Here is a 27,013-nt window from a genome sequence, read left to right as displayed (position 1 = left end):
CAAATTTTCAGTTATTTTCTACTTGCTTTTCTTCATAATCAGCAGTCATGGTTTTTGAAGATCTGATGGGGAGGTGGTCCAAGGTGGTCTTCTGATGTCTCTCCAGTCCCCTATTCTTCTTTTTAAAATACCTTTTCCCATTAGTATTATTTTTGGTTATATCGTTTGCTTAAGCAAGCATATATATTTTGTTAGTCAACAAACGTTTTGTAAGCCTCCTCTTAACTATTTCCCAACTTTAAAGGGTAACATGCCTTAACACCTGTCATGGGCCCCTCTCTCTCAGTTATTACAAAACCCTAAAGCCAGCATGATTCCAAAATATCTTTGTAAAGTCCCTTAGTTCTGTTAGTCCCACTTCCCCTTGTTAAAGGATTGCAAATTTTTCTGTACTAAGGAAACAATTTATAGCTTATACAAAGGGTAGTTTAAAACTTACACTACAAGGTGGTTTAAGGTTTACATTGCAAATAATTACAACTTTGTTGTTGAAACAAACTGTTAGCTAAAAGCCTACTGTTGTACAGTTGCCTTGTTAAACCCCACCTCTGTGCCTTACTTAGATGATTTTTTTTTTCCTTAAAACTCTTCTTTATAGTAATGCCATGGTCTCTGTGCACATTGCCCATAGATACACATGCTATTTGATTGACACGGATCACAACCTGATTTCTCACAATACCACAGAAATCAGCCGGAAATCCTGAAAGCTCTGAGCAAAAGGCAACCAGGTCCAGGATACACCAGAGTATCCAGAATCACCTCTCTGAGCCATATTCTCTTCTCTCATTAAGCGGAGATATTCATATGCCTTTTTGGCCTGAAATCATCCCCAGTTTTTGGTGGGGGTCTTTTGGGGTTTTTGTTGCTGGTTTTTGGGGGGGGATTTTTTCGGGGGTTTTTGGAAGTTTCGTTTTTTGGGGGTTTTTAGGTTTGTGGGTGTTTTGTTTGTTTGTTTGTTGGGGGGGGGTTGTGGTTTGGTTTTTTGGGGTTTTTTTGAAGGAGCCGTCTGCCTCATCAGCCTCCTGAAGACACTTGCACCGGCTTTCCAACACGCCCAGTTCCCTGTTTCCAGTTCCCTTCGCCTCCTCCTCCCACAGGACACAGGTGCTCGCTCTTCCCTCCTTCCTTGAGGCGGCTGCGGCAACACACCGAGTCCGGCGGCTGCCCTGAGGGGAAAAGGACGAGAAACTGAGAGGAGGGTTTGATCTGAGGCTGAGGGGGCGGAACAAAGGGGAGAGTCTGGCCTGAGGAGACCCGAGGGGGATCAGACTCGACGTGGGGCTCGGATCGCAGGGGGAGCGACCTCCTGCCCCTGCTCCTGCTCCTGCCCCTTCTCCTGCCCCTGCCCCTGCCCCTGCCCCTTCTCCTGCCCCACGTCGCGGGGACGGGCCCGCCGCTCTTCCTTCACCCTGTGACAGGTAAGTAGTTAGTCAGTTCACAGAGGGAACCTGTCCACTAAAGCCTATTTGTCGGGGTTGATTTAAAATCATTTTATGTCAGTGTTCACATATTCTCCCTTCTGACGTACTGTTTTTTCAGGTTGTTCCAGCCTCCCGTGATTCCCACTCCAGTTTGATTCACCAGAGGAGGTTCTGCTTTTTTATCTTCTGTAAGACTCTGGGTAGGATTTCACAGCTGTGAATGTGAGCTAGACCTATCGAGACACTACACTTCTGGCAAACACATTGAAAACTTAATCAGTCAAATAGGGAATCCATTAAAACAAAGCAGATTTTAAATTAGTGTTTGTATCTGCGTTGGGTGAAGACAATTCCAGTCTTGGCCAGTGATAATCCAGGTAAGGAACCTGGCCAATTCATGTTTCTGCATCTCATGTACCTGGCTTTTATTCCCACAGAAGGCAAATGAAAAATTCCTAACTGGTGAGTGGCTAAATGTGTCCCCAGAATGGCAGCAGGGCATGGATAGACTGTCTGACCAGACACAGGACCTGAGACACAACCCTGTGCCCACCATTATAGATGTCCATCATATTTTCTAAAATTATTTACATTCAGCTAGGCCAAAAAAAATTTATAATCGATTCTTTAACAAAATTTCCTGCAATAATTTTTGATGTTAGCTGTCATTTGAAACAACTCAGACATAAATCTATTTTTTAGAGAGAGCACATTCCAATGTTCTGACTCTCCATTTGCCTTCAGTTATTACCTGCAAGTCCAGTAATTAGTAATTTCTTTCTATTTTCAGTTGTTTACACATGTATTTACTTCTAATGGAAGAACCGAGTTAATATATTTCATATTTGTACATTATTATTTAATCGACGTCGTCAGAATGATATTGAATCCCTAAGACATAATCCTATATGAACAATAAATAATACTGTCTAAAGAGATGACTCTTGAAAAACAGCCTCCTTACAAGGCACTAATTCCCATTCCTACTGAGAAACCATGCAGTATAAAATTAGTAGTGTGGGAGTTTAAATTGCAAAATTAATCATATCACCTTAAGTGTCAGAAATGAAATAGCAATGACTGAAATTCCTAAACTTAGTTCTAGAGATTTACACAATCTCAAGGCCTCCATTGCTCAAGTTTTGTTTCCTCAAACTATTTTTTGGAATTTTCACCAGGAATGTTTTTCTTACATAGGAAATAGAGGCTATTCAGGTGAGAATACCCAAAGACTAAAAGGGATTATTCATTAAGATCCCAAGGTTCTCAGACAATTCCACGAAAGCACATTATCCCTATTTCTCCACATGCAGCCCATCAGTGACAGAAACCAGCAGCAATATAGACCTATAAAAATCAAACTTTCAACCATGAGTGCTAATACTGTACACCACATTTTTCTGCACAAGTACAATGCTAACAGGAGGGGTGTAATTAGTACATCTTTAGTAGTGTAAAATAACCTATCTGTGGTAGCTTGATTTGAAAAAACAGGACATTGAGCTGAAAGACCCATGGTAAATTGCCTCTAAAGTGTAATCAAAATTGGTTTTATTTGCTACTGAATTCTAGCTTTCCTTCATTCAAGGTCTTGCAATTCAAAATGTACAAAGTATTTGATTTTGAAGAATTGGGAAGGTTTATTGCTGTGATCTATCTCTGAGCCATAATAGGAATTAAAGGGGTCATTTACCCAGGATAGTTTCACCCAGCCAATACTACAAACAGATTTAAATTTTAGGCACATATGTGACTAAGCCAAGCACTAACCAAGAGGGAGATTTTCTGGTGCACCTGCTGGTACTACCCACTATCATAATTCCTTCCTGTTGTGACAACATGAAAAACAGCCTGGAAAACTCAGCAAAATAACAGTTTTAATCACACCTATTTAAAACAGACTGCGGATATTGGAGTGGTTGTTTTGTTGTTTTTTTTTTTTTTTGGGGGGGGGGACCTACAACAAACTGGAAAATAATGATTAAACAAAAAATAAACAAAAAGTCAAGTATTTTAAGATTTGAAGCATACAAAAGGTGAGTAAATCAGGGTCTCCATACTGATATCTGTGCTCAGAATGGAGACAAGCAATACAGCGTAGGAGCCAGAAGCCTCTTTTACTTTCACACAGGTGGGAAGAATGTTACTCTTTATGGTGTTGCAGATGCATTATGAAAACCAAGTCTCATTAATAAACCTACCATGAGGGTGCCTTTGGCCTGGAGTAGCATTTTCCTATGATATTCAGCATAGTTGGATTTTGAAAGCATATCCATTTACCTGTTTTCATAAAAATGTAGGAAATGTGTGGAAAAGCCATTGCAAATAAGAACATGGTTTTTGTTTAAAACCCAGTAAATCTGGTAAAGATGTGTTAAGGAAAAGGTTTCCAATCCAGCAGCACACACATGCCCAGGTTTGCTAAGATTATTTATTAAAAATAAGAATGGGACAAAACATTTGGCTGCATTGACACCTACAACATTCAGTGATATAATTTGATAATTTTGTAACACTGAGCCTGTAATTTCATTAAAATTTAAGTAGAACTAATAGCATTTTTCCCAAAAAAGATCTATTACTGAACATATGAGAGGATTAGAGGCAAAAGCAGATTCTACTGTCTGTCAACTTTAAGAGGCACATTTTCAATAGTAAAATGAAAGCTTTAGGATAAAACTGTACACCTCTTTTTGCATATGCATGGTGTTTAAACACCATAATTAATATTTAGCTACATGAGCAGGATTAGCCAACTGTCCATGTTTATTCACACACTTGTGGTGACAGATGTCATGCTGCCTTCATTTAAAGTGTTGCTGTAGGTAAGATGATGAAGCATCAAGTGAGCAGAGCCAGGCAGATGCACAGGAAGCTGCAGCTCAGTTTGCCTTCACATCAGTCAGAAACATTGGCACTTTCTCAACACTACCTTGCCAGTAGCCTCAAATTTGAGCAGAAAGGACCAACACTAGAACACTTTGGTTACCTAACTAGCAGAAACTTTTCATTGTTCTTCTAGATAATGTTTATAAAAAATACCATGGGATACCAATTAGTTCCATGGAAGATGCCCAGCAGCCATTATATCACAACAAATTTTGTCGTGGTTGATAAACAAGGAAAAGCTTGACATGTCCTAAGTAAAGGAATGAAGCCACTTTGGATACTCTACCTGAAACTTGTCCCCAGATCCATTCCTAGGCATTCACAGAATGTGACATTTTAACCATAGAGATTTTTCCATAGTAAATTCTTATTTTCCTTGTCTGTGGGGTTTCAGCTTTGTTAAATGATCTACAAAGCTAACAGACAGAACAGGAGGAATACAGAAGAAATATTCTTCAGTATGCAGTATTAGTTTTCCTACTGTTACTAGTTTCTTCAGGGAGAAAACAAAAATTCTGTAGTCTTGTGGTGCAAGCATTATCTTTGTAAAACACAATTTATGTTGGAGTCAATATTTCCCTCACATTCTTCAAGGGAGATGTAAAATTTACTCTTGAATATTCAAAGTTACACATAAGCACTAAGTTGCTGTTCTGCCAACATTGCTGCAAATACTTGTTAACTTAGGGAGAATCTAACCTATTTTTTCTGTTGTAGGCATCACAGATTTCTAACAGGAAGAAATGTTCAAACTATTGAATTTGTAGTGCTAATAGAGATTAATCAAATAAAAGGCCACAGAGTAGGTAGAGGAGAAGGGATGGAACAAGCATTATAAAACTGGCACTGCACTTAAGGTCAACAAAGACAAGAACTTGAAGGATTAAAGTGCTTGGGCTCAGTCCCTGTATTTCTAAAGAAATCACTTGTACATTTTTTATACTGGTTGGTCAATCTGTCCATGTGCTATAGAAGATTTTTCAGTATCTGTCCTCTCTACTTGAAGAAATTAAAATAATGAAAAAATATAGGCAATTCTATCCTGGGACCATTATTTTATATAACAGTCCTAAACCAGACTTTTATCCGTTACCTGTTCCAATGTCACGATCTTGCTACTTTTAAGTGATTAAGAAATAAAACTTCTGAAGATTGCTCTGGGAGATAAATTCATTTTCAAACTACACTTATTCCAGCAGCACTCTGCCTGTGTCCCTAAGCTCTTTTGTCACATATCCCGGGCAAGGACGGGTACCTCAGAGGGCTGGAAGCTGCTCTCCCTGCGCACTCCCTGCTCTGCACTTGCAGCTTGCGCTGGGAACACTGGAGGTCCCTCCAGCACCGCTCCAGCAGCAGCTTCTGCAGAGACACACCGAGCTTCTCATGGAGCTGGTGAAATGCAACCCGCTGTGTGCCTGAACAACTCTCAGCCGCCCCGGGATTTATGATGTTTTACTGAAATTGCACATTTTACCTCGAGCCCCATACGTGAACACAAAGCAGTAGCTGTTCAAAGAAAAAAAAAAAAAAAAAAAAAAGTTCTGCTAGGAAACAAAGACTCCTAAATTCAGAACATTGAAGTCAGATATTGCAAATTGTGAGACAGAAGGGGCACTGAGTGTTTCCAGGCTTCAGTGGCCCGGGATGTTGGGTGTGTGGTTTAAACGTGTTCCCTGCAGCCTGGCAGAAGCTGCAATGGGTGGGCCTGCAATGGCTGGGCTCGCAGCTGTCACCTTGCAGCAAACCGGGCTGGAGTGCTCCTGGAGCTGCAGATCCCGGCTCCCAGCGGTCTCCCTGTGGATGGGCTGTTCCCGTGTAGCCGTCAGCCATCCAGGGTTTCCAGGCGGGCAATTCCCAGCGGCCCCGCGCTGTGTGGCACCACACGGAACTCTTGTAAGGAGTAAGAGCTTGACTCAGCCAATATATCAAGCAATAATCAATTTATTAATTCATTAATTCAAATGATAAAATATGAGCAAAGCAGCGCGCTGGGCACAGTGGGGGTTTCCCCTCCAGCTGCACCCCGAATGCTGATTTTTGCTGGGATTTATTGAGCATCTTAATAAAGCACTTCTCAGCTTTTTTTTTTTTTTTTTTTTTTTTTTTTTTTTTTTTTTTTTTTTTTTTTTTTTTCTGTGGTTTTCTCCTAGTTTCTATTTGTCAAGTTCAATTCCTATACCTCATTGTGATCAGTCCCTATTGGTAATGTCGAATTTCTATACCCTAAGGTTGTAAATTGGTGATGGTGAGGCCCAGCTTCTCTTTCCAGGACCATCAATCAGTGAGGGTGATGTCCAGCTTCCTTTACCAGGATTGTGCATCTGTGATGATGGGGTTCAGTTTTCCTTTTAGGATCCTCAATTTTTTAGCTTAGGATAAGCTCAGTTTCTTCTTTTATTTAGATGATTACCACTCCTTCTATATTCTAAAGCTGTAGTTCAAAACTTCTTATTACAAAGCAGCTCAAAGCTTGTAATAATTTTGTTTCAAAGCAAATATTAATACTTATGCATTCTTCTATTCTACATGCTAAAGGCCTAAAAAACCCTTAAAACTTATATTGTGAAAACTTTAAAAATCACATTATTCACTTATAAGTGTGCAGTATTTCTCCAAACAGCCTCTTTCCATGCTTTTTCCTTTGTTTAATAAAACTCATTTTTATAACTGTCCCGTGGCCTCATTCCACACATTTCACAACAACTACACAGGCCACCTTTTTTCCCTGACAGGAAACACAACCCCGCATTTCACACTCGCCCAAAGGGGAGCCCAGGGAGCTCCCATTAGGGATGGTTCTTGATTAATAACTCATACAAAAAAAAAAAAAAAAAAAAAAAAAAAAAAAAAAAAAAAAAAAAGTAAAAACAAGGAGGGTGGGAAGCACAGTCAACAATATCGCTCCAGCTACTTAAAATGGAACAAAAGCTCTGACTATAGGAATGAAAAAACAGGTAAAATTATTATTTTTATGCATTGCAACACAGGTAGAAAGTCAAATGAAATTTAATTTCTATTGTACTACTGCTGGCACAATTAACTGTTGCTAGCATAAAAAAAATCTACAGCGAATTAAATTACATATAAAGGTCATATGATAGAGACATTTTGTAATAATTGAAATAAATAGTAAAACCAGGAAAAATATTCATGCCGCTGAAAGTTAATGCAACACCTCATGGCTACTGTCTCCTGTAGTAGTTCCCGGCTCCTCCCCGTTAGACTGAGGTGCGCAGGTTTAATTCTCAGGAGCGGACACGGCCCCTGTGTTTGAGGCTGAAAACCTCCCCACTGTCACTCGGGGTTTATTTCTCCAGCACTGTTCCTGGCGGGCCGCGGCCGCCATTGCTGCGGGGGCAGGCCCGGGACCGGCGGCGCCCATTGGCTGCGCGGGCTGGGGGCGGGGCGTGCGGCGGCGGAACACCCTATAAGGCTGCAGCCGGAAAGACGCAGTAGTATCAGCAGCGATGGCCGAGTGGTTAAGGCGTTGGACTTGAAATCCAATGGGGTCTTCCCCGCGCAGGTTCGAACCCTGCTCGCTGCGGCCCGGATGGGTCCGGGCTTTTTTTGTTTTTCCTGGCCCTCTCCTATTTCTTGTGGAAAGTTTTGCTTCTTGCGTCTCTTCTCTCGGCTAAAGGCCTCTGCAGCAGCCAGAACGATTACCTGGGACGGCACAGAATGGAGCATGTTGGAAGAGACGCAGCAGATCATCCGCTTGTGCAGGGTGATCCCTGAGTATACAGCAGGACCCTCTCCAGAGGCTCTGGAATATCTGCTCCACAGCCTCTCTGGGCAGTCGGTTCCAGTGGTCGGTCACTGCACAGGATAGAAGCTCTTCCTCATGTTCAGGTGGAGGTTCCTGTGCAGCAGTTCCTGGCCATTGCCTCTTGTCCCGCTGCTGGGCACCACTGAGCAGAGCCTGGCTCCATCCTCTTTGACCCCCTCTTTGGATATTTACACACATTAAAGAGGTCCCCTCTCAGCGATCTCTTTGGGACACTGAATAGGCCCAGCTCCCTCAGCCTTTCCCCACAAGAGATAATCCAGTCCCTGCATCATCTTTGCTGTCCTGTGATATTTATCCTACTGCAGCTCCTCGGGCCATGCCCTATCTGCTCCTCCCTTAGCCCTGCCAGGAAGAACAGTGGCACCACAGCTGCAGCAGGTCCCAGGACCAGTTTCTGGCATTGCATCTACAAGCAGGGACACAAGCCCTTGATGGAGGTGACAGAGCTGACAAAATAAAATAAATAATATCAGCAGAAGTCTTCTCTGTATGGAATGGACTTGCTCCATCAAACCTTCCCTTTCCTGAAGGAAGCTGGTCTGATTCCTCCTGGACCTCCAGTGAGGGGGACCTCAATCCTCTCTTCCTGCCTTTTATGACTTTCTGCACATGCATGATGCACATACACACACAATATGGTGATGGGAGGACGGGGGAAATCACAGAAGTTATTGTGCCGTTAATAACCAGGAAAAACAAAATCAGGCAGCATTTCCCAGTTGTCTCTGACTGGCTTAAATGGAGCCCTCACCACTCAGATGTGTGTGTCTCCTATGTGTGGCCCCAGCACTAGTGAAGGGCTGAAAAATGTGCAAAGTCAAGAAAGAAAAATTTGGGAATATGAAAAAAGCCATTTCCACAGAGGCCAAAATAGGCCAGAGCAGAAACAACTTTTCACTCCTCTCTCTCTTAAAGACAAACTTTTTCTCTTAAAGAGAAAAACCCAACACAAACATATGCAAACCCATTTCCTCCAGCATATTTTGCTAGATTTAATTTAATTTAATTTAATCAAGAAACAGAGGCAGGGAAAGAAGAGGAACAATAAAGAAAGAGGGAACAAACAAAAGTTATTTAAGCTGGCAGGCAGATGAACATTTCAAAGTGCTCCCTAGCAAGGCTCCCAGGGATTTCAGGCTTGGCTATTTCTGTTACGGCACATGCAAGTGCGATGGCAGTGGCAGGCCAAGGATGGACGTGGGGATCCTGGGGAAGGCTCAGGCCCCTGGAAAGTGAGGACCTCAAGCAGCAGAAGTCACCAAAGGCACACACAGACCTAACCAGCTGCAACAGACTCTTACTCCTCTGGCCATTCCTGCTCATTCTCCTGCTCTCCCTCACCCATGGATATCAATCATACAAAGTCTGTGAGAAAGAAGAGGAGCTCACAGACCTCTACCCAGCAAAAATCTGAGGGCTCCATGGAAATTCTCAGCTAGCAAATGTGATAAATGTGACATTGGGGTAAAAAATCCATGATAAAAGGATATAGAAATATATGTTAGATTGGTGTTAATATAAAAATGTGAAAAGGTATAGTCTGTAGAAAAATTTCCTTCAAGCTAGCCAGCTGCCGCTTCCCAGCCTGAGACAAAGAACGGGACAGGAGCCATCAGGATGAACAAAGACACTAGCCAACCCAGATAAGAATCGGCATCATACCCAGACAGAGAAATTCCTCCCCAAAAAAAGGGAAATTCTCCGCTGGGGACTACACATTGGAATAATCATGGACCTGCGGGCCCAATCTGTATGTGAAAGGAACCTTCCCAGAATTCAATTTGCAAAGTTCGACAAATCCGGGAAACCCATCCAAAGATGTATTTGGACTGTTTGCCGGACTATTCCATGCATCTGCTTTGCCTCGGGACACAAAAAACCCTATAAAACCCCGGGCTGCAATCCGCTCCGTGTGGATTTGGGAAATCCAAATACCTGTACCTTAGGGTGCGGATCCCTGTCCACCCAGCGCTGCGCTGCCCATCGTATTTGTGGTTTCTCTCTTTATCGGTGATTGGGATTGTTTTTCTAATAAATTGTTTCTTTATTAATCTGATTTTTGCCGTTGCATTTATAACACAAATGAGCAGCTCTGACAATCCTAACGAAGTAAACATAAACATCAGTGTAAGGACTGATGCCTGGAGTCAAACTGCATCTCCTTAGAAAAGCTCTGTGTCCTTGGTGCCAAGAGAAGTACTTTTGACGAAGCAGCAAGCAAAACATTTTGTTGAAAATGTTGAGAACCACAACACATGTCAAGACTGGAAACTTTGAATGTTGGCAGCAAACTTCATTTTCTAGAAGGAGCCCCTCTCCCTTCTTGCTCTGCCAGAAGGAGGGAGAAGGAGCAAACCACTGTGAAGATGGAATGGAGGAATGAAAATTCATTTTCTCCAGCATCCATGGGGTGTGGCAGGCTATAGCCATCAGAGACCTAAAGAGCTCCCAGTTCATCCTGTGCACCACTGCAGTGACTCAGACAGAAGTCTTCAGAGCTGGGACAAACAGAGCACACGCAGAGCCCAACCTTCATTAACAGGGGAGGGAGATGAGATTAATACTGAAGAGGGGAAAGCACCAACACACCCAGTGCCCGCCATCACCGCGGGGCAACTCTGCCGACAGCAGGGGGAGTGTGTGCACTGGGCTGCAATAAAAATAGCCAGCACAAACGACCTGATAATCATCTCTCCGTCTGACAATGACACAGCCCAACAGCCTACAGACTGGCTTTATCTTTTGCTGTGTAATTTCATCAGCTTTACAACAGCCTCCTGCTTACACTCTCATATCCTGAAATGAGAGATGAGTCTGCTGGGAAGGCAGGATGGCAATGTTCATGCCCAGGAAATTAAGGATACACAGTATCTCTTTTAATAATCAGAATACTTGCTTCTATTATAAACTGCCTTTTTAAAAAATCTCATTTAAAGAGGAGAACAGACAATCAAGAAACTACCTCACCTACCATTCAGCATTACTCAGCCTGAGATTTCAAGTCATATACTGTTAGTATTCATCATCCAAACTAACTCTTACACTGTCACTTGGCAGACGTTGGCAAAGCAACTTGGCAAATACTGGCAAAAAAAGAAAAAAGGCTGAGAATGTTTTAGTTCTTGACAATTTTATATATTCTGCACTTGCACAGGTATAACAGCAGCAAATAAAGATATAATAATTTATATAATTCCAGAATGCTCCCATGCTATTCAGTTTCACTGTAAATAACTGGCTAAACAGTTGCTTAATTTCTGTTTGAAATAGTTTCAAAGACCTAGAAACACAGCATTGAACAGCGTGTCCTATTCCCTGTGTTTTATCATCATTATCACCACACCTACCCCCCATCATAACTTCCAGATGAAAACTCCTCAGCCTTCACAAGTTCAGTAATGGTCAGGTTTTATTAACATTTTTGACTGGACTCCAGAGGATCTGGGCTCGCCTCACAATTCTGTTTATTTTCATACTGAATCATTCAAAGCTGTAACACAGCACAGTAAATCAGAGCCCTCACGTACCCAAAACATTCAGGACCCTTTACTGCCCACCTAAGCAACTCACAAGGGGAGCTAACGAATAGGAGCTTACCATGTCTTGTAGAGAGCTGCCCCCCTCTAACCTGAAACTTCCAGGCCCTAATCTAATAAATAGTGTCTGGGCTTGTTGCTGTTCTTCCTCACCCCCACAGCCAACCCTTTGCCTCTGTTTCCATTTTTGCAAAGACAGTTAAAGATCTCAGTGGGCCCCTGAAAACCACAAAAGGTTGCCTCAATCACACCTTCAGAGAGCCTGAGATCCATCTCACCAGCCCTGTCCCAGTTAAAGTTACAGCATGTGAATGATGTGTGGTGCTCACCAGTGCAGGGGCCAAAGCAACACATTATTGCTGATGAAATGTCAGTGGGACACTCACTGCATCTTTTCATGCTACTAGCAAAAAACTCTAAAAGGACTATATATTTAATGAAACAGATAAGCAGTTTATGCTGGGATGTGGACCCTGAATCATCTAACACTGAGTAATATGTCAGGTGCTTGTTTCTTTACTTTCTAACATGAGGGAGAACTGGGCTGCCCACTCATTCCAGTTAACTAGTTACTGGCCAACAGGTCAGGTCCCACCTGGTTTGGGGGGGGGGGGGTGTGGGGGTGCTGGAATTGTTTCATAGGTTTTTTAGTTGTAAGTTTGATGTGATTTGGACTTCAACCCTAGCCAGGAAAAGCAAAAGTGCTGCACAGGCTCCTCTTGTTTTCCAATACATCTGGTTGTGGTCTGCTAGGCATAGATTAATTTAACTCAAACTTCAAATGGTCCATTTTTCTGTATTTCTTAACGTGTACAGAAATAGGGGGGGGAAAAGCCTGTATTGGTATCATTGGTGTACTGGAGCACAAGTTAGAACCTGCCCTCCTCATGAGGGCAAATACAAATTACAGGGCTGATCTTGAGCAAGTTGTTGCAAAACACAAGTTTTGCCATGAGCTTTTGCTGGGCTAAGAGCCTTCCAAATATCTGCAATTATTATCCAGAACAAACATCCAAATGCTCTTTGCCAAAATCAACCACGCAATATTTGGCTAATAATGACATCAGTTTTAATGACACAAACTACTAGTTTGCTGTTCAAAGGTCTATTGTATGTTCACTTCTCAAGGGAAACCAGCTCATTAGGTGCTAAATCATCCATCCAACTACTCCCTTTCACCTTTACCGGCAAATGAAATGGGCAGAGAATCTGCTGCTGCCTGATTCAAAGTGCTCCAGCTGGCTGCATTCCCATCCTTTTGTCACAGGGAATATTGTTCCCTATTACTTGGTATCCTTCACAGTTACTACTACAGATACTACACAGGTATCCTTCTGTTACTACTGTTTGACCTTGTTTATAATCCCTCTCTATGAAATGGACCAGAAGTCCTTCTTGAGCAAATATCTTTGTATGAAGTAAAGCAGCAACTGCACTAGAAAAAAACAAACTAGTTACATTTACCAAATGTTACAGAGAATTATTATTCTCACCTCTATAATGTTTTCAGCTGCAAAATATGCCAGGGAAGTGCATGTAAAATTAAAGATGATGTGCCATGAAACCAGCTCTTGGTACCAATGCCATCCACTCTAGGGTCAGCGTGGCTGGATCAGCACAGCACCAGCACTGTGAGCTTTACAAATCGGGACCAGCACCAGGAGCACTGACCCCGGTGGCAGCCCCAGGGCAGCAGGCTGGCCCCGGGGTACAGATGCCGTGGGGTCAGTGAGATACCCCCACTGCTGGGTCCCAGTAACAGCACCCGGGTCACAGTCTGGCAAAGAGACCCAAGCAGGAGGGCTGTAACAGTAACTCAGCACAGCAGAGCCCAGGCACACGCCTCCCTCCAGGGAGACACACACAGCACATTGTTTCCATGTGGGGACAACACTGGACTTGCCAGGTTACACTTTCCATTGCACTGCCCAGGATTCATAACCAGGCGCCTTAAGCTTTTACCCACTGAGATGACAAATAACAAGAAATTCGAAAGGAATCTCTCTGGTGGGTGGAGGATTTAATTAAAAAGATTAAAGCAACCCCTTTTTAGTAATCACAAAGTTTTATTTGCTGCTGATGGAATTATGTCTGCACAAAACCACATCAACATTGGCCAAGTTTGCAAAGAAAACAAAGGCAAAATAAATAAACAAGTAGAATTTGAAAAGTTGCCCAAAGTATCAAAAACTTTTCCTGTGAGATTTTGTACACATTAGTGATGACTAGTCTGATTTTTCTTCCTTACCATACAAAGCTCTGATAAAACCATGTCTAGCACACCTGAGCAGGGAAGGAAATTGCTGGGAAGCCACAGGACAATGCTGGCACACATACACAGGGGATCGGTTTTCCACCAATACATCTTCAGACAAAAATTGCTGTCTGGAGAAGTTCTGGAACTGCCTTCCAAAACAAATAGCTGGTGCAAAAAGTGTTCTTGTTAAGGTAGAAGACAAGTGATTTTTAGGAGTGCTTGATCTGTCACACAGACCTTGGATAACAAGAACCTTCTTATTTCATCTATAATATAAGATCACAACTCTCCTACAAGTTTATAATGAGTACATTATAAATCACTGCAGTGAATACAATGTGATGGAGAAGTGAAGCAGAGCACAGAGTTGAGATAAGCACAGTTCTGTTTACAGTTCATTGTCATGAAGCTTTTGGAAGATCCTCGCTGAGTAGGATACCTTGGAGCCCAGGGTTCTACTGAGAGCATGTTTTTTATAACATCACACTATTGAGAGAAATATTAATGACTACACAATATTTGAGAATACAAGAAACAATATATAAGATGTTAGATAACTTCACAAAATCACTTTATGCTAATACTGAAAAGGGCTTTGCTTATTGAACAGAAAAACCTCCATCTGTAACATTCATAGCATGTGTGATAAATCAGTATTTGGACATTGACTGGAACAACACATTACAATCAAAGAATACAAAATACAAATAACTTGTAACTGCTGGCAAACAAACAAACAACTGAACTGTTGAAAGAAGTGCTGTGCGTTTCTCATTTTAGATCTCATAGTTTCTGAATTTCCTCAGAAGGTCTGATGGAGCATCGCCTGACCAGCGGAAACGCAAGTGCCAGTAATTCCCTTCTGAAAATCCTGAGGGGGGGGAAAGAGAAAGACAACTAAATTATTATAAACATGCATAAAATGAAATTTTCTGAAATAATACTTGATAGTCTTCCCCCCCAAAAAAAAGAATAAGCAGGAAAGTGGTCACTTCCAGTGCCCTTGACTAGCACTGACAAATAGGAGCTCTAAGCTGCTGGCACACTGGAATAAGACCTGGAACATCAACCCTCAGAACAGAGATCAGCTGGGAAGGCTCCAGAGGAGAACAGCAAGGACCCTGGCAGCCCCTAAAGAGCATTCCCAAAGGAAAACTGAACAAATTGCATTGGCTTCATCTAAGTGATGTGATAAATCTGCAAGTACATGATCTAGGGCCTTTCAATATTAAAACGTGAACTTCCTTTTACAGCAAAGTGAATCCCATGAGCAGAATTAGTGTTCAAATCTCTTGTTTGAGCTGAAATAGCCTTGTAGGTGGTAGTCCAGAATTCATCCAGGCCAGCAGACAGGAACAGACAATACCACAGTTTTCAAGTGGAACCCAATATATAAATTTTTGTTGGACAGAAACAAGAACATTATCAACATCCTAACATCAGATATAAACACTGAAGTGCATATACAGCCTGTCAAATATATTATAATATTAACATTTATTAATGTAGTAAGCACTTGATGAGTTTGATGTTTTTCCCATTCAAATATCTGGAAATTAAATTAAAACTTAAAAGAAAAAATAGAGAAAGAAGATGCCTGCAAAGACAATTCACCATTACAAGGAGCAAGATGATGTTTTCTTTTGTTTTCTTTACTTCAAAATTATACTGTTCTACAAAGGATACAGTGATGATTTAAGTACAAAAAAAAAAAAAAAAAAAATAGTCTGAAGTTACAGAGCACTACTTTTCAAAAACAAGTTTTCAGTTAGGCCTGGCATATACTTCTTTGTAGAATTTTCTTCTCTATTTTCTGCATTCCACAAATGTTTGGGATTACATTAGGTTTTGCTGCCCTCACAATTCACCCTAATTTCCTGTTAGATCAAGATGGGGAGAAATGACTGGACTCTGTCTAACAATAGTTCTGTGCTACCATGGGCCCAGGATGATGGAACCCCTGAAGGATTAGGCAGCACAGAGGTGCCCAGGGTGCTAAGGAAGCCTTGCTCAGGCACAGTGACCTAAATCACAGCCAGGAGGTGCTGACTGGTAGGTGGCACTTTGGAAACACACTTTCATTCTGGTGCATACACTACTTAGAAAAAAACAAAACTGAATACAAAAGAAGCCTTCAAGTCTCAAATTTTAGACCTCATTAACTCATTGGATGCAAATTGTGCAAAAGTACTGCATAATGAACAAAAAAACCCCAAACCTAAATATTTTAGTTAACAGTTTTAAAATTTATTTTTTAAAAAGTCACTGAAAATAACTGCCTTCTCTTTTTACTTTGCATTTTCATATATCAGAAAAAAAAAATTTACATTTTGGTTGAAGCTTTTATTTTTCTTCTTCTCCAGTTTCTGGTTTTACTAGAAAACAAAGCAGGACATTTGGGATAGGGAGGAAGGAGCTTCTGCAAACTTCAAAATTAAATAAATAATCAAAAGCATAAAACCCAACCCAAAACCACATTTAAAAAGCTACAAAGTAAACCCACTGTTCTGGAGAAGGCTTCCTTTGACTGAAAGCCCCCATTTCAGGTCAGTCCCTGAATACTGCAATTTTCTGTAACTGATGTTTTCACTTACTTGGGGAATCTGGATTCTTTGAAGACTGTGGTTTCACATCAGGAATTGCAACATCTTCTTGCTCCCTGCTCCCTTCCAAAAATCCATCTCCATTGTTTCCCGTTTGTTGGGTCCACATCTCCTTAGTTATGTTGTTGGTACTCCCAAAGTCAGGAGCTTCCAGCATTTGGTCTTTCTTACTTTGGACAGCCCAGTGCATTGACTAAAGGAATGAAAACATAACAAAGGACTAAGCAAGCCCTACACTTTAATGGGCTTTAAACTACTTTTTCTTTCTTATATTGCTGTAATAACTGGATAGACGAAGCACACTGAGAAGCCTACAGGCCAATAGGATAGGGGCAAGCCTGGTTACATGTCACAAACAGCATTAGAGAGGACACTTTATGGCAAGTGGGGGTGAAGAACAAAATGTACAAGCAGATCAGAATTTTAGGGGCCTTTTGTCCAGTTTCTTCCCTCATGAATTCAGACCTTTTTTTAAGAGGGCTTGAGTGACTTCAGAAATGTCCATTTTCAAAGCTGCCTTTGACTTCAAAGTACTCTTTGAAGGCAAGGCAATTTGAAAAGATTTAATATTAAAGTCTGTGGAATAACATCTGTTTTGAACTGAACTAAGCTAAATTGGATACTTCCAGCAAACATTCAAGCTCAGCCATAGTGCTGTAGTTTAAGTGTCTCAAATTTCTCTCCTAAGCAGAATTGAGATGAGCAGAATTGACATAGGAAACATTTATTCACCTGCCTTAAAATACGACCAAGTAGCCCTGTAACTATCATTCACTCTAATAAGGCAGGAAAAAATAATCCAGTATTATGGAATTGAGCTCTACTAGGGACACACTACCAAATTTTCTCAACAGCAAAATAAGGAGGGAAATCACCCAATAAACTCCTGCCTCTGTCCCAGGTCACTCCACCAGCCTAGCAGGGCTCCTCCAAAGCTCTGTGGGAAGCCCAGGGTTGCAAGGAACTATCTTCAGGATTTTTTCAATGAGATCTTTATTTAATCAGACAGCATGAAAACCTATCTGATAAGCAATATACCAAGAGGAGAATATATTATAAAAAGGTGCCAGCTTTAACTTAACTTTGAAAAGAAATAAAAGTTTCCTACAAAAGCAAAGTGAGCTGAAGCATTTGAAAACAGCCCTTAAGTTACTTAAACTCCCTATAAAAGCAGCAACTTGATAAATTCACTCTAAAACCACTAATGCCCTAATGCCCTTCTGTGAATGGGCTTCTGAAGCCATCCAGTTTTTCCAGAATTTTCTTAGCATCTACAGTGCAGGAATGTCTCTGCACTATTCCCATCCCCATAGCCCGGCTCTGTAGCACAACTCCTGACTGTAACTCCCCCTCACTCCCTGCAGGTTCCTGTCTGGGCCAGCCCCACCTCCCCACCCCTGAGGGCCCAGATCAGTCCCCACCGACCGTTCTCAGGGAGCTGCTCAGGGCCTCCCACTGCTGGAAGGGGACGGCGACTCTGCTCCGGCGCCAGAAATCGTAACGCGCACGGCTCTCCTCGTTGGCCAGAGTCTCCTTGGCTCGCTGCAGCTTCTGGAAAGTCTCCACTAGGACACACACCAAAGGGACACCAAAGGGACACCAAAGACAACGTTTGTTGGCAAAGAAATGAGTTCAGAGGCAAAAGCGGACCTGCCAGCAACAGCTCAGAGCAAAGCAGAGGAGAAGGCAGAGGGAGAAGCAAACGGCCAGGGGATGTGGTTCTGGTTCCAGTTTGCACAGTTCTGGCTTTAGGATCACGGCGCCTTTGGTGGACAGACAGCCTTGCAAATCAGGACTGAAACGTTCCTTTGTCTACCAGCCTCAAAATCTCCTAAATTTAAATTGAAAGAAAGAGTACAGCCCCTGCAGACCATCTTCAAAAGGGAAATTTGAGCAACACTGCTTAGAAGGAACACACTAAGATCTGCAGCAGCACAGGAGTCAGAGCAGAGCACAGCAACAAGAACCATGAGCAGGGAGAAAAAAAAGATGAGCAGGAACTGACAAACAAGAAGAATAATCTAAATAGAGTTCAGATTAATTAACTTGTGCATTTTATTAGGTGCATTTTCTACATATGCTAAAATGTTATCCAGACTGTATGAATGAGAGCTCTCATTTTTCCCTACAGGGTAATTTTTCATGGAATGGTTACTAAGGATGCAGCTGCATGTTACTATTTGTGGAAGGGTTATAAAGATTTAGACTTTATCTATGACTCACCTATGTTACAGTGATCTATTATTATTACTATTATTCATTTATTCCACTTCACAGATTAGAGAGAGTTCTTTTGAAATACACTACACCCAAACACTAATCAAAATTGGTAACTATAAATCAAACAAGGGACAACAGGTTGAGGGAACAATTGTACTAGGTTTTCTTATTCTAGTGTTCCTAGTCTTCACCAAATAAAAGGTATACTTTCATTACTCTTTATTAAGCTTTAAGCTGATGAAATAAAAAACATAAAGTAAACCCTCACTAGTACTGCAAAAAGGTATTTAAATTAAATAAGGCATGTTCAGGTAAAGAGAGAATATAACATTTCTTCGTGACAAGCAAAGCTGCTCTGATATTTGGCACTTGGCTGCTCTTTTTTGTAGCTCAGCCTTGGTAAGCTCTGCCCAGGGCTCTCTGTGGTTACAAATGGGTAAAGATTGGCTCCAAATAATTCAGGCACTGCTCAGCCCTCCCAGCTCTGAGGAGCTGCCCCCTCTCATCAACACAAACGTCAGCTGCTGTTCTGCAAACAGAGGCTGCCTTCTCTTCACTTCTAGTCATTAAATTCCATTAAAAGAAACTAAAACCCATTTTGTGTTTTCCCCACCAGCCTCATCCCTAGCAGTAAATGAACTGATTGACACAAGTGTGGCACTTGAAGGCCACCGAGCGTGGAAGGGCACCAACTCCATAGGTCTAGGAAGGCACACACTGCAGAAATATATTCTGTATTAAAAGATGATCTATTGTAGAAAGAAAAAAAATTAAAGGCCCTAGAAATCAAAAAAGGCCAACAAGCATCTTCCTGCTCTATCACAGAGGAGTGTGCAAGTCTTACAAAGAATATCACAAGCTTGCTATTTAAATAGAATGTGCTCAATGCACACAATGATTAAAATATATTGGGGGAAATAGAGTTTTAAGGCTGAATTAAGTATCTTGGCCATGCTAATAGAAGAAAAAAAATGGATTGTTTTTACACAGGAAAGAATACATACCTGCTTTGGGGTTTCCAGGATGCTTGTCAGGATGACATTCAAGGGCTTTAATCTTATATTCGGCAAGAATCTGTTCAACCTAAACAAAATATTGAGACAAAGTGAGTAAACACAGATAAGATCTGCAAATTTCCTTTTTGAAAGAGGCTGGGAGGAACAACAAAGAATGCTGAAAGATTTTGTCCTTCTACAAGCTTCAGTACAAGCAAAGTAGGTAACAACAACCATCTGCCAGTGACACTGCTTATTTAATCTCATTTTCATGCACTCATCCTTAAGTCTTGTTTTTGTGAGGCCCAGTGATCCAATATGGTCTACAAAAATGTGCAAATGACCACAGAGACAAAATGCATCACTTCAGTTGCCTTTTACTTTGTTTAATCAACTCTAACTTTCAGCACAGCAGGAACTCTAACATTCTCCTAGCAGGAATCAAAGGTACTCTGTATTGCTGAAGATTAATTTGTGGGTTTAGGTGGCTTCCTCCATATCCTCTTCATAGGAAATTCCGACCCCACCCCATGAGGTTTCCATCTTGGATACCCGAAGATAACCTGCTCAATAACCAGTAGTTTACATTCTTTCTTCAAGTTAATTTCCCATGCAAAAATGTTGGCTTGGAGTAGAAGAGATTTATAATCATCATTAGAATATTGGCATGTATTAGTTTAACAGTTAATTGCAAACTCCCACACAGTTTGTTATACCATAAAGTATTACAACCGCTGGAAAAACTAAGACATGTCAACAGTTAAAATACCACAGGAAGCCACTGGAGTGGGCATCAGCTTAGATTTTCAAATGTTTAATGCTTTTCCAAGTATTTTGCTGGTTCTTATAATTCAGAAGCCAAAACTTCTTTATATCATTCCAGTTCAGCTTAAGATTTCACAATTCACCCCAAGGTATTAAATAATTACCATTCTTTCCCATACTACAAAGGCTGTTTATACAAATTCCTCATTTGTCAAACCATGACAGCCACATACAATTTAAATTATTTACTTCAAAATTAAGTCTCGTAACATTTTTTATTTAAAATAAAATTACAGTTCACTAAATAGCTGGAAAAAATCTTGTTGGCATATTCTGGGAAAAAAATGTGGTCTACAGTAGTATCTTAAGAATTCTACACTTTTCACTCTGCTCAGTAGCTCCTTCCAGGGGGAGAGATGTAATGTGGTGTATCTGCAGTCAGAAAGACACTTTAAAACATACACTGTACAGAGAACTGGTTACTGTATAGCCAGCTACCATCTCAAAAATTTAATTACTTAAAGGGGAACTTTAAAGTTAAAATGTGTACAGAGGGTTAAAATGTAGCAGAAGGGCACATGGAAGTCTTCAACTTAAAAAAAAAATCAATAGAAAGAAAAGCTTATAGGAAGTTTATACAACATACATGAAATTAATATAAAATATATAGTGAGGTGTTTTATCAAGAAAGATATCCAATACTCACTATATACAAATAGCATTGTTCTTGAAGAAGGACAGAGATTAAATCTCCCCTCTTCCTGTCACATCTGAAGATGAAGTAGGTGTCTGTGAGCTCAAGTGTAGCAGAAGCCAAGAACAAACTTGGTTTGTGTTTACTTGAATACAACAAAAAAATCTGTAGAACCTGAAAACATTTCTGCTTAAATTTACCCAGGTCCAACCAAGACCAGGATATTCAGCAGCTTAGATGATAGTGCTGCAGCTGGGACTGTGCAATGTGTGCTCACAACAGCCTCTGCCAAATGCTTGACTCCTGTACAAAGTAGTGAGAGTGAAAAACCCCTGTACTGCTCCAGATTTCTGTGAGAGCCCAGAAGAGCTGTGCAGGGCCCCGAGGGGAGGCCATCCTGCGGCTCAGTCAGCCTGGGATCTCCAAGTTCTTTCTCCCGTGTCAAAGACAGCAGCATCTGCGGCTTCTCCCAACAAATAGTACTTGACAGCTTGTTTTTCAGGACCCATTAGCATTTTTTCCAGCTTTTTAATTCCGTTTTAAAGCAAACTGAAAAATCATTATCACATGCACTTGAACTGTTCATTAATTGCTAAGCCCTTAAGGAATTGGTGTGAGGTAGAAATCGAGAAACCGCATCTGCGTAACACGGCTGTGTGGGGACTGGAGCACTGCCCTCTGCTGGGATCGCTGCCGGAGAGTCCTCGGGAAAAGCTGCACATTTCCCTCTGTGACACACAGGGATGTTTACTCCTGAGCTTTATACTGCACCACCGGGACAGCCGAGAGCATCTGAATAAAATTACTGATCAAAAGACAGCTTTTATCTCCACTGAATACATCCCTCATTACAGCAGAGTAATCAAAACTTCTTTTCCAAGTCAGAAACACAATTCCAGTTAATATAACAGCTAAATTTAAAAAAAAAAAATGGCATACTAGACTAGCAAAAGAAAAGTTGTATGGACATTTTTAACACGATGCACACTTTATGTGGCTGCAAATCACTCAAAAAATTGCTTAGCCAAATCTCATTATGAAGCATGTATCTACTACCAAAACGAATTAGTAGAACTAGTATTTGAATGTAATTTAAAACAGCATTTTAAAAACATGAATATGGTAAAAGATATTGGTTTTGTTTTCATCTGAACTGGTGAATACATTTAAAAATATATTATAATAGGTATAAAGCCTGAGAAACTCAGCAGCATTATCAGCACCCTAAAGCTATGAACTTTCATAGTATCACTTGTACATAAATAGCTCCTTTTCAGTTTTCAAAACCAAGACATATTCCAAACTATTTCTTGGATGCTGTCAAACACATGCAGCCGTCTCTCTCCCTAATCCAGTCGTATTCTACACGGCATCTTCAACCTAAACCTTCCTCCAGGCTCCTGTTGTCGGAGAAAACACAGGAGAGAAAACTGAGCTTTCCTAGGGAGATCTTACGAGTGACAAGAAGGTGCACAAGGCATTTCAAACATTCCTGCCCGCAGAGACACACCTGCAAATTCCCTGAAGACACACGAGCACATTCAAACTGTGAATAAGCTGGCAAGGAAAAAGAGGCTCTCACCGTCGATAGCTCATCGCATCCCAGCAAGTTGTAGTAATCCTCCAGGTCCTCCTGGCTGCAGTTCAGGATGGCATCCATCGGCACTGCTCCAAGGGACTCTCCAGCCGGCACGGAGGCTGGAATACAGCGTCAAGTGAGAGCTCACGCAGGAGTCTGAAGTAGCCCAGGGCAACAGGCAGCTCCCAGCGCGGAGGGAGCTCCGCGAGGCGCTCTCGCACCGGCAGCCGCCCCGCCCGGCGAGGTCCCGCTGCCATTGGCCCCGCCCGCGCCCCGCCGCTCCCGGCAAGGCTCCCTGGGATGTGTAGTCGCCACAGTCATACCAACCTTAAACGGCGGCTCCGTCCACACAGCAGAGTTCTGCACACTGAAACGCGGCAGAGGTTTCTCTCTGGCCATCACCTGTGCAGGCACTGCAAACCAGGCACACACCGACAGGCTGCTGTGGACCTGAGCCATTTTCTGTTCAATTTTTATTTGCAATTTTTGCCACCATCTTTGACCAGATGATTAGATGGATAATTATAGAAAAGAGTAACGATTATTTCCAAAATAACAATTACAGGGTGTAAACTTTGGAGGACAAAGCACCAACCTTGCCAAAGTCTGTCAGAGGTCTGTCAGCCAGCTCAACAAAAAGGGAGCAACCTTCACTCTCTGAAGGTTCCCTTGGGTACACAGACACTCCTCAGCACCAAACAGCAACTGCACATCAGTCACTGTCTGGTAAATTAACACTACCCGAGGACACGAAATACCCACTGTCTACTATCAAACTAAATACTCTTTCTCATGCTAAATTACCTTCAGACTCTGTATTGAAGGTCTATACTGTGTACAAAACACGTTCCTTGTGAAACTCGTTTTACAATGAGGTGAAATACCTTAAACTATGATTTAAGACCAAGGCCTCAGCCCAGCAGAGCCTCTGGACATGTTTGGTGTCACCCATGATCTGCTGGTTTCAAAAGATTACTTCCTAACTGTAATATAACCACATGCTGAAGTCTTTCCGCTGGAGCCTTAGGAGTTCTGGTTTTACATTCCCACCCCTGCAGGAGCTCTGCAACCCAAGATGTTTCATGTCTTTAAATCCTGATGCCCCCTTAACACTTACAAACAGATGCTGTGAGGAGTTATACAGTTCTAAATGCAGTGGCCTTGCAGGAGAACAGATCCCCATGATGTGACCAAGGCTGGAACAGGCCATGTGTGAATCAATGAAGGACCCAGTGGCCATTCAGAGCTATTTATGAATAAACAAACAAATAAATTAATATTTTTTGCATCCACAAGTGCTTTAATATCTGCATTAATAATGTTCTGCAATGACATTTAATATGCATCTTCCACCATTTTCTCTTCAAGGTTGCATTGTCTGAATTTTTCTACTTTTACCGCATATTCAGATAGCCTATTAAGACTATAAAATATACAAAGTAACTAAAAGCAATAATATTAAAAGAAGAAGCATAATCCTTGGTGAAACCATTTAAATCTAATAGAAAACTCTACCAACATATTTATCAGAGTAAATAAAAGTATAGAAATTTTTTGCAGCATCATTACAAGTGCAAGAACTAGCAATTACAAATCTCTCCATCTCCACCATTCATAACTTAATAACCAGAAAAGTACAGGCAAGAAAGGAAAGTCTTTTAGTAACAGAACATGTAAATATTTAAATAGGTTGTACTCTGTGGGAGGACAAAAAACAAACAGCTGTCTTTCCTCCCAACAGCATTCCTGATGTCCCTTTCTTTTCCAAGTATTCCTTGCATATTTGCGTAAGGTGAAAGGGAAGCTCTTTAACCCTTTTCCCCTCCAGCTTTCAGAGGCTGTTTCTGTGCTGCCAGGCAGCTGCAGGTGCCAGGGCTGCACTCCAGTGACAACCCTGGGAGCTGCGAGCTGTGTGCTCCCAGGGAATGTCCCAGCCCCAGCTGTGCTGCTGAGCACACACAGCAGTGCCCACACCTGCCCCGGTGCTGGGGGCACAGGGGCTCCCACAGCACAGCTGCACCTTTGTTCTGGAGAACACAAAATACACTGAACACTAACTCAGCCTTTCACTGCTCCTGTGACTGCTGAGGGGCAACTCCCAAAGCATCATCAAAAAGGAGAGAAAGAGCACATGTATCACACAAAAAACCCCCAAAATTAGCCCCAGGACATAAAGTTCATTTAAAAAGGAATTTCAGCACAGGAGATGGCACAGACTGTTGCCTACACATGCTGTGGTTAGTGGTGCTCAGGATGTACAAACTGTTCTGAAAGCGAGGAAATCTCATACTTGTTCTCTGTACCCAGCCACCAACGAAAGGTGTCTCCCAGTCCTAACACAAATTGACAATTAAGTTTGTTTAGAGCCCAGAGCAAATATAAATTCTGCTTCAGTGTAACAAGACCTTTACCAACAATTTGTAAAAGCTGCAAATAGCCCTTTAAAGAAAACAGTAAGGTCTGGAAATCTCTATTTGAATTTATTCCTGTAAAACACATCAAATCTTTAAGACCAGTTCTTCTCAACTGACTTCAGGGGTTTTGCTTCCTGAGGACAGAGAATTCATTTATCTTGAAGAAGTCCAAGGCACAATACAACTTGTCTGAGTTTTGCCTGGAGTGCCCCATCCTTGCCCTCCCACAAGCTCAGAGCTGCAGAAGCAGAAGGGGACCCAAGCACTTCCCACAGTAAGGGTAACTCCTGCAGTGCCATTGCTGACCTGGAGAAATGTCTGCAGCATCAGAGGAGGCTTTAGGATCCCCGAGTCCCTCCCTCACTGATACCTTCACAGAAAGCCTCACATCCTACATCTGCATTGCCTGGATTATTTCCTCCTCAGAACTGTGTTCGCATAAAAAAATCACCAAACCAATCTTAAAGCCCCACCTCCCCTTTTTATGCTGACAAAAGCACTTTGCATGTGCTTTCTAAGAAATACGAATCTGGCCTCAGCTTCTAGAGGCAAGAAGGGAAAAGAATACTTGCATACAAAGTTGCACAGAATAATATAAACTTTCTGATCTGGTTACTCTGCAGCTTGTTTTGAGAAGCAAGTAGTGTAAAAAACAGTACATACATATTTTTCAGGGTTGTTAATATCTGAAAGAACAAAAAAAAAAAAACAAACAAACAAACAAACAAAAAAAACCAACCAAATCTTGCTCCCCCTACAAAGACCACCTATGAAGTTGATTATCCATGAAGTAATCCCTTTTGAAGCCGTATGTATGAAAATTTTAACCTCAAGTTTTTTTAGAAGCTGTTGCCTATCAAGGCCTGCAAGGGGGAAATTCTACTTGTCTAACCTGGGTCTTGCCACTAAATTTAGAAATTCTATTGCATTAAATTCACTAACACTATTCTGCAAACAGCTCCTGATGTTGAACAGTAGCAACAAACCAATATTTAAATTTCTATCCACGAAGTTTAGACCAAAATTCTTTGTTGGTGGCAGTCCTGGGAAAAACGCTGAGTTCTATCCAGTCCAGACTCCTAGCTGGAAAGAAACTATGCCATGGAAAGTCTACGCGTGGCACCTCCTGTTGGCTATGCAGGGACGGTCCCGCTGCAGCGCCCGGGTGAGGCACTATGGATTGCTCCTACACTCCACATAACCAGAGATCATCGGGAAACAGGGAGACCAACCGCGCACACCCTGCAGAGCACGGGAAACACAATGAATTTGGGCGCGTTATTCGACCAAACCCCAACTCTCGCCGCTCGCCATCAGATCTCTCCTACACTACGCAGGCTCCGTTCCTAAAGCAGAAGTGGTTTAGACAGGTGCTAACGCCCCCCCCCCCCCCCCCGGAAAGTTCCTGCATCCCGGGAGCTCAAGTATCGCGATGCAGAACCCTTGTTGGGGTGAATCCCGGAGGATAAGGGGCAATACCTTATAGCATCCCTACCAGGAGCCCGCGGTGCCGGTGCGCTCCCTTAGCAGGCAGGCAGCGGCCGCGCCCTGTGACCACCCTCACCCTCATCCGGTGTGCTCAGAGAGGCCGCCCCGAGCCTCCGGCCCGGCTCTGCGGCTGGGAACGGGCTCAGGGGCAGCCCTGACGGGCGGGTTCCCCCCGGCCGGGTGCCGTACAGCCCAGCAAAGGGCTCTGCAGCAGGGACCTCGCTCCTGGCAAGAGGCACTGTCTGCCCGCTACCCTGACGGAGAGCGAGCCCTGAGGGCTTCTCACGCGGCTGGCGAGGAGCGAACAGCGGAGCCGCCATTTGCCGGGAGCCGCCGACCGGAGAGTGCAGAGGAACCGCGCG

The 27,013-nt window shown here is 42.3% G+C and overlaps 1 protein-coding gene across 2 annotated transcripts; it reads right to left on the bottom strand.

The window, feature by feature from the left end:
- Positions 1-13,694: 13,694 nt before the first annotated feature.
- On the bottom strand, positions 13,695-26,966 carry DNAJC12 (DnaJ heat shock protein family (Hsp40) member C12). Of its 2 annotated transcripts, none has more exons than XM_083866268.1 (7): positions 23,867-26,966; positions 23,077-23,245; positions 22,753-22,868; positions 19,721-19,799; positions 17,922-18,061; positions 16,488-16,689; positions 13,695-14,764 (listed from the first exon to the last, which is right to left on the bottom strand). In XM_083866268.1, the coding sequence occupies exons 3-7, from the start codon at positions 22,828-22,830 to the stop codon at positions 14,670-14,672; spliced, it is 594 nt and encodes a 197-aa protein (XP_083722394.1). In that variant the 5' UTR covers positions 22,831-22,868; positions 23,077-23,245; positions 23,867-26,966; the 3' UTR covers positions 13,695-14,669. The 2 variants fall into 2 exon arrangements, with proteins under 2 accessions (XP_083722394.1, XP_083722395.1); XM_083866269.1 differs by having other exon boundaries at positions 23,077-23,162.
- Between the last annotated feature and the right edge of the window lie 47 nt (positions 26,967-27,013).

This window comes from Zosterops lateralis, assembly GCF_965231275.1.
Source record: "Zosterops lateralis genome assembly, chromosome: 8".
Taxonomy (NCBI): Eukaryota; Metazoa; Chordata; class Aves; order Passeriformes; family Zosteropidae; genus Zosterops; species Zosterops lateralis.
The sequence above is the reverse complement of the archived record's forward strand: the minus strand, read 5'-3'. Positions and strand labels throughout refer to the sequence as shown.

Coding starts and splice junctions, on each gene's coding strand:
- DNAJC12 (XM_083866268.1), bottom strand. CDS start 22,830: ATGGATGCCATCCTGAACTGCAGCCAGGAGGACCTGGAGGATTACTAC. Junction 19,800..22,752: donor GATGCGATGAGCTATCGACG/GTGAGAGCCTCT, acceptor TATTTTGTTTAG/GTTGAACAGATTCTTGCCGA. Junction 14,765..16,487: donor AAAGAATCCAGATTCCCCAA/GTAAGTGAAAAC, acceptor CCCCCCCCTCAG/GATTTTCAGAAGGGAATTAC.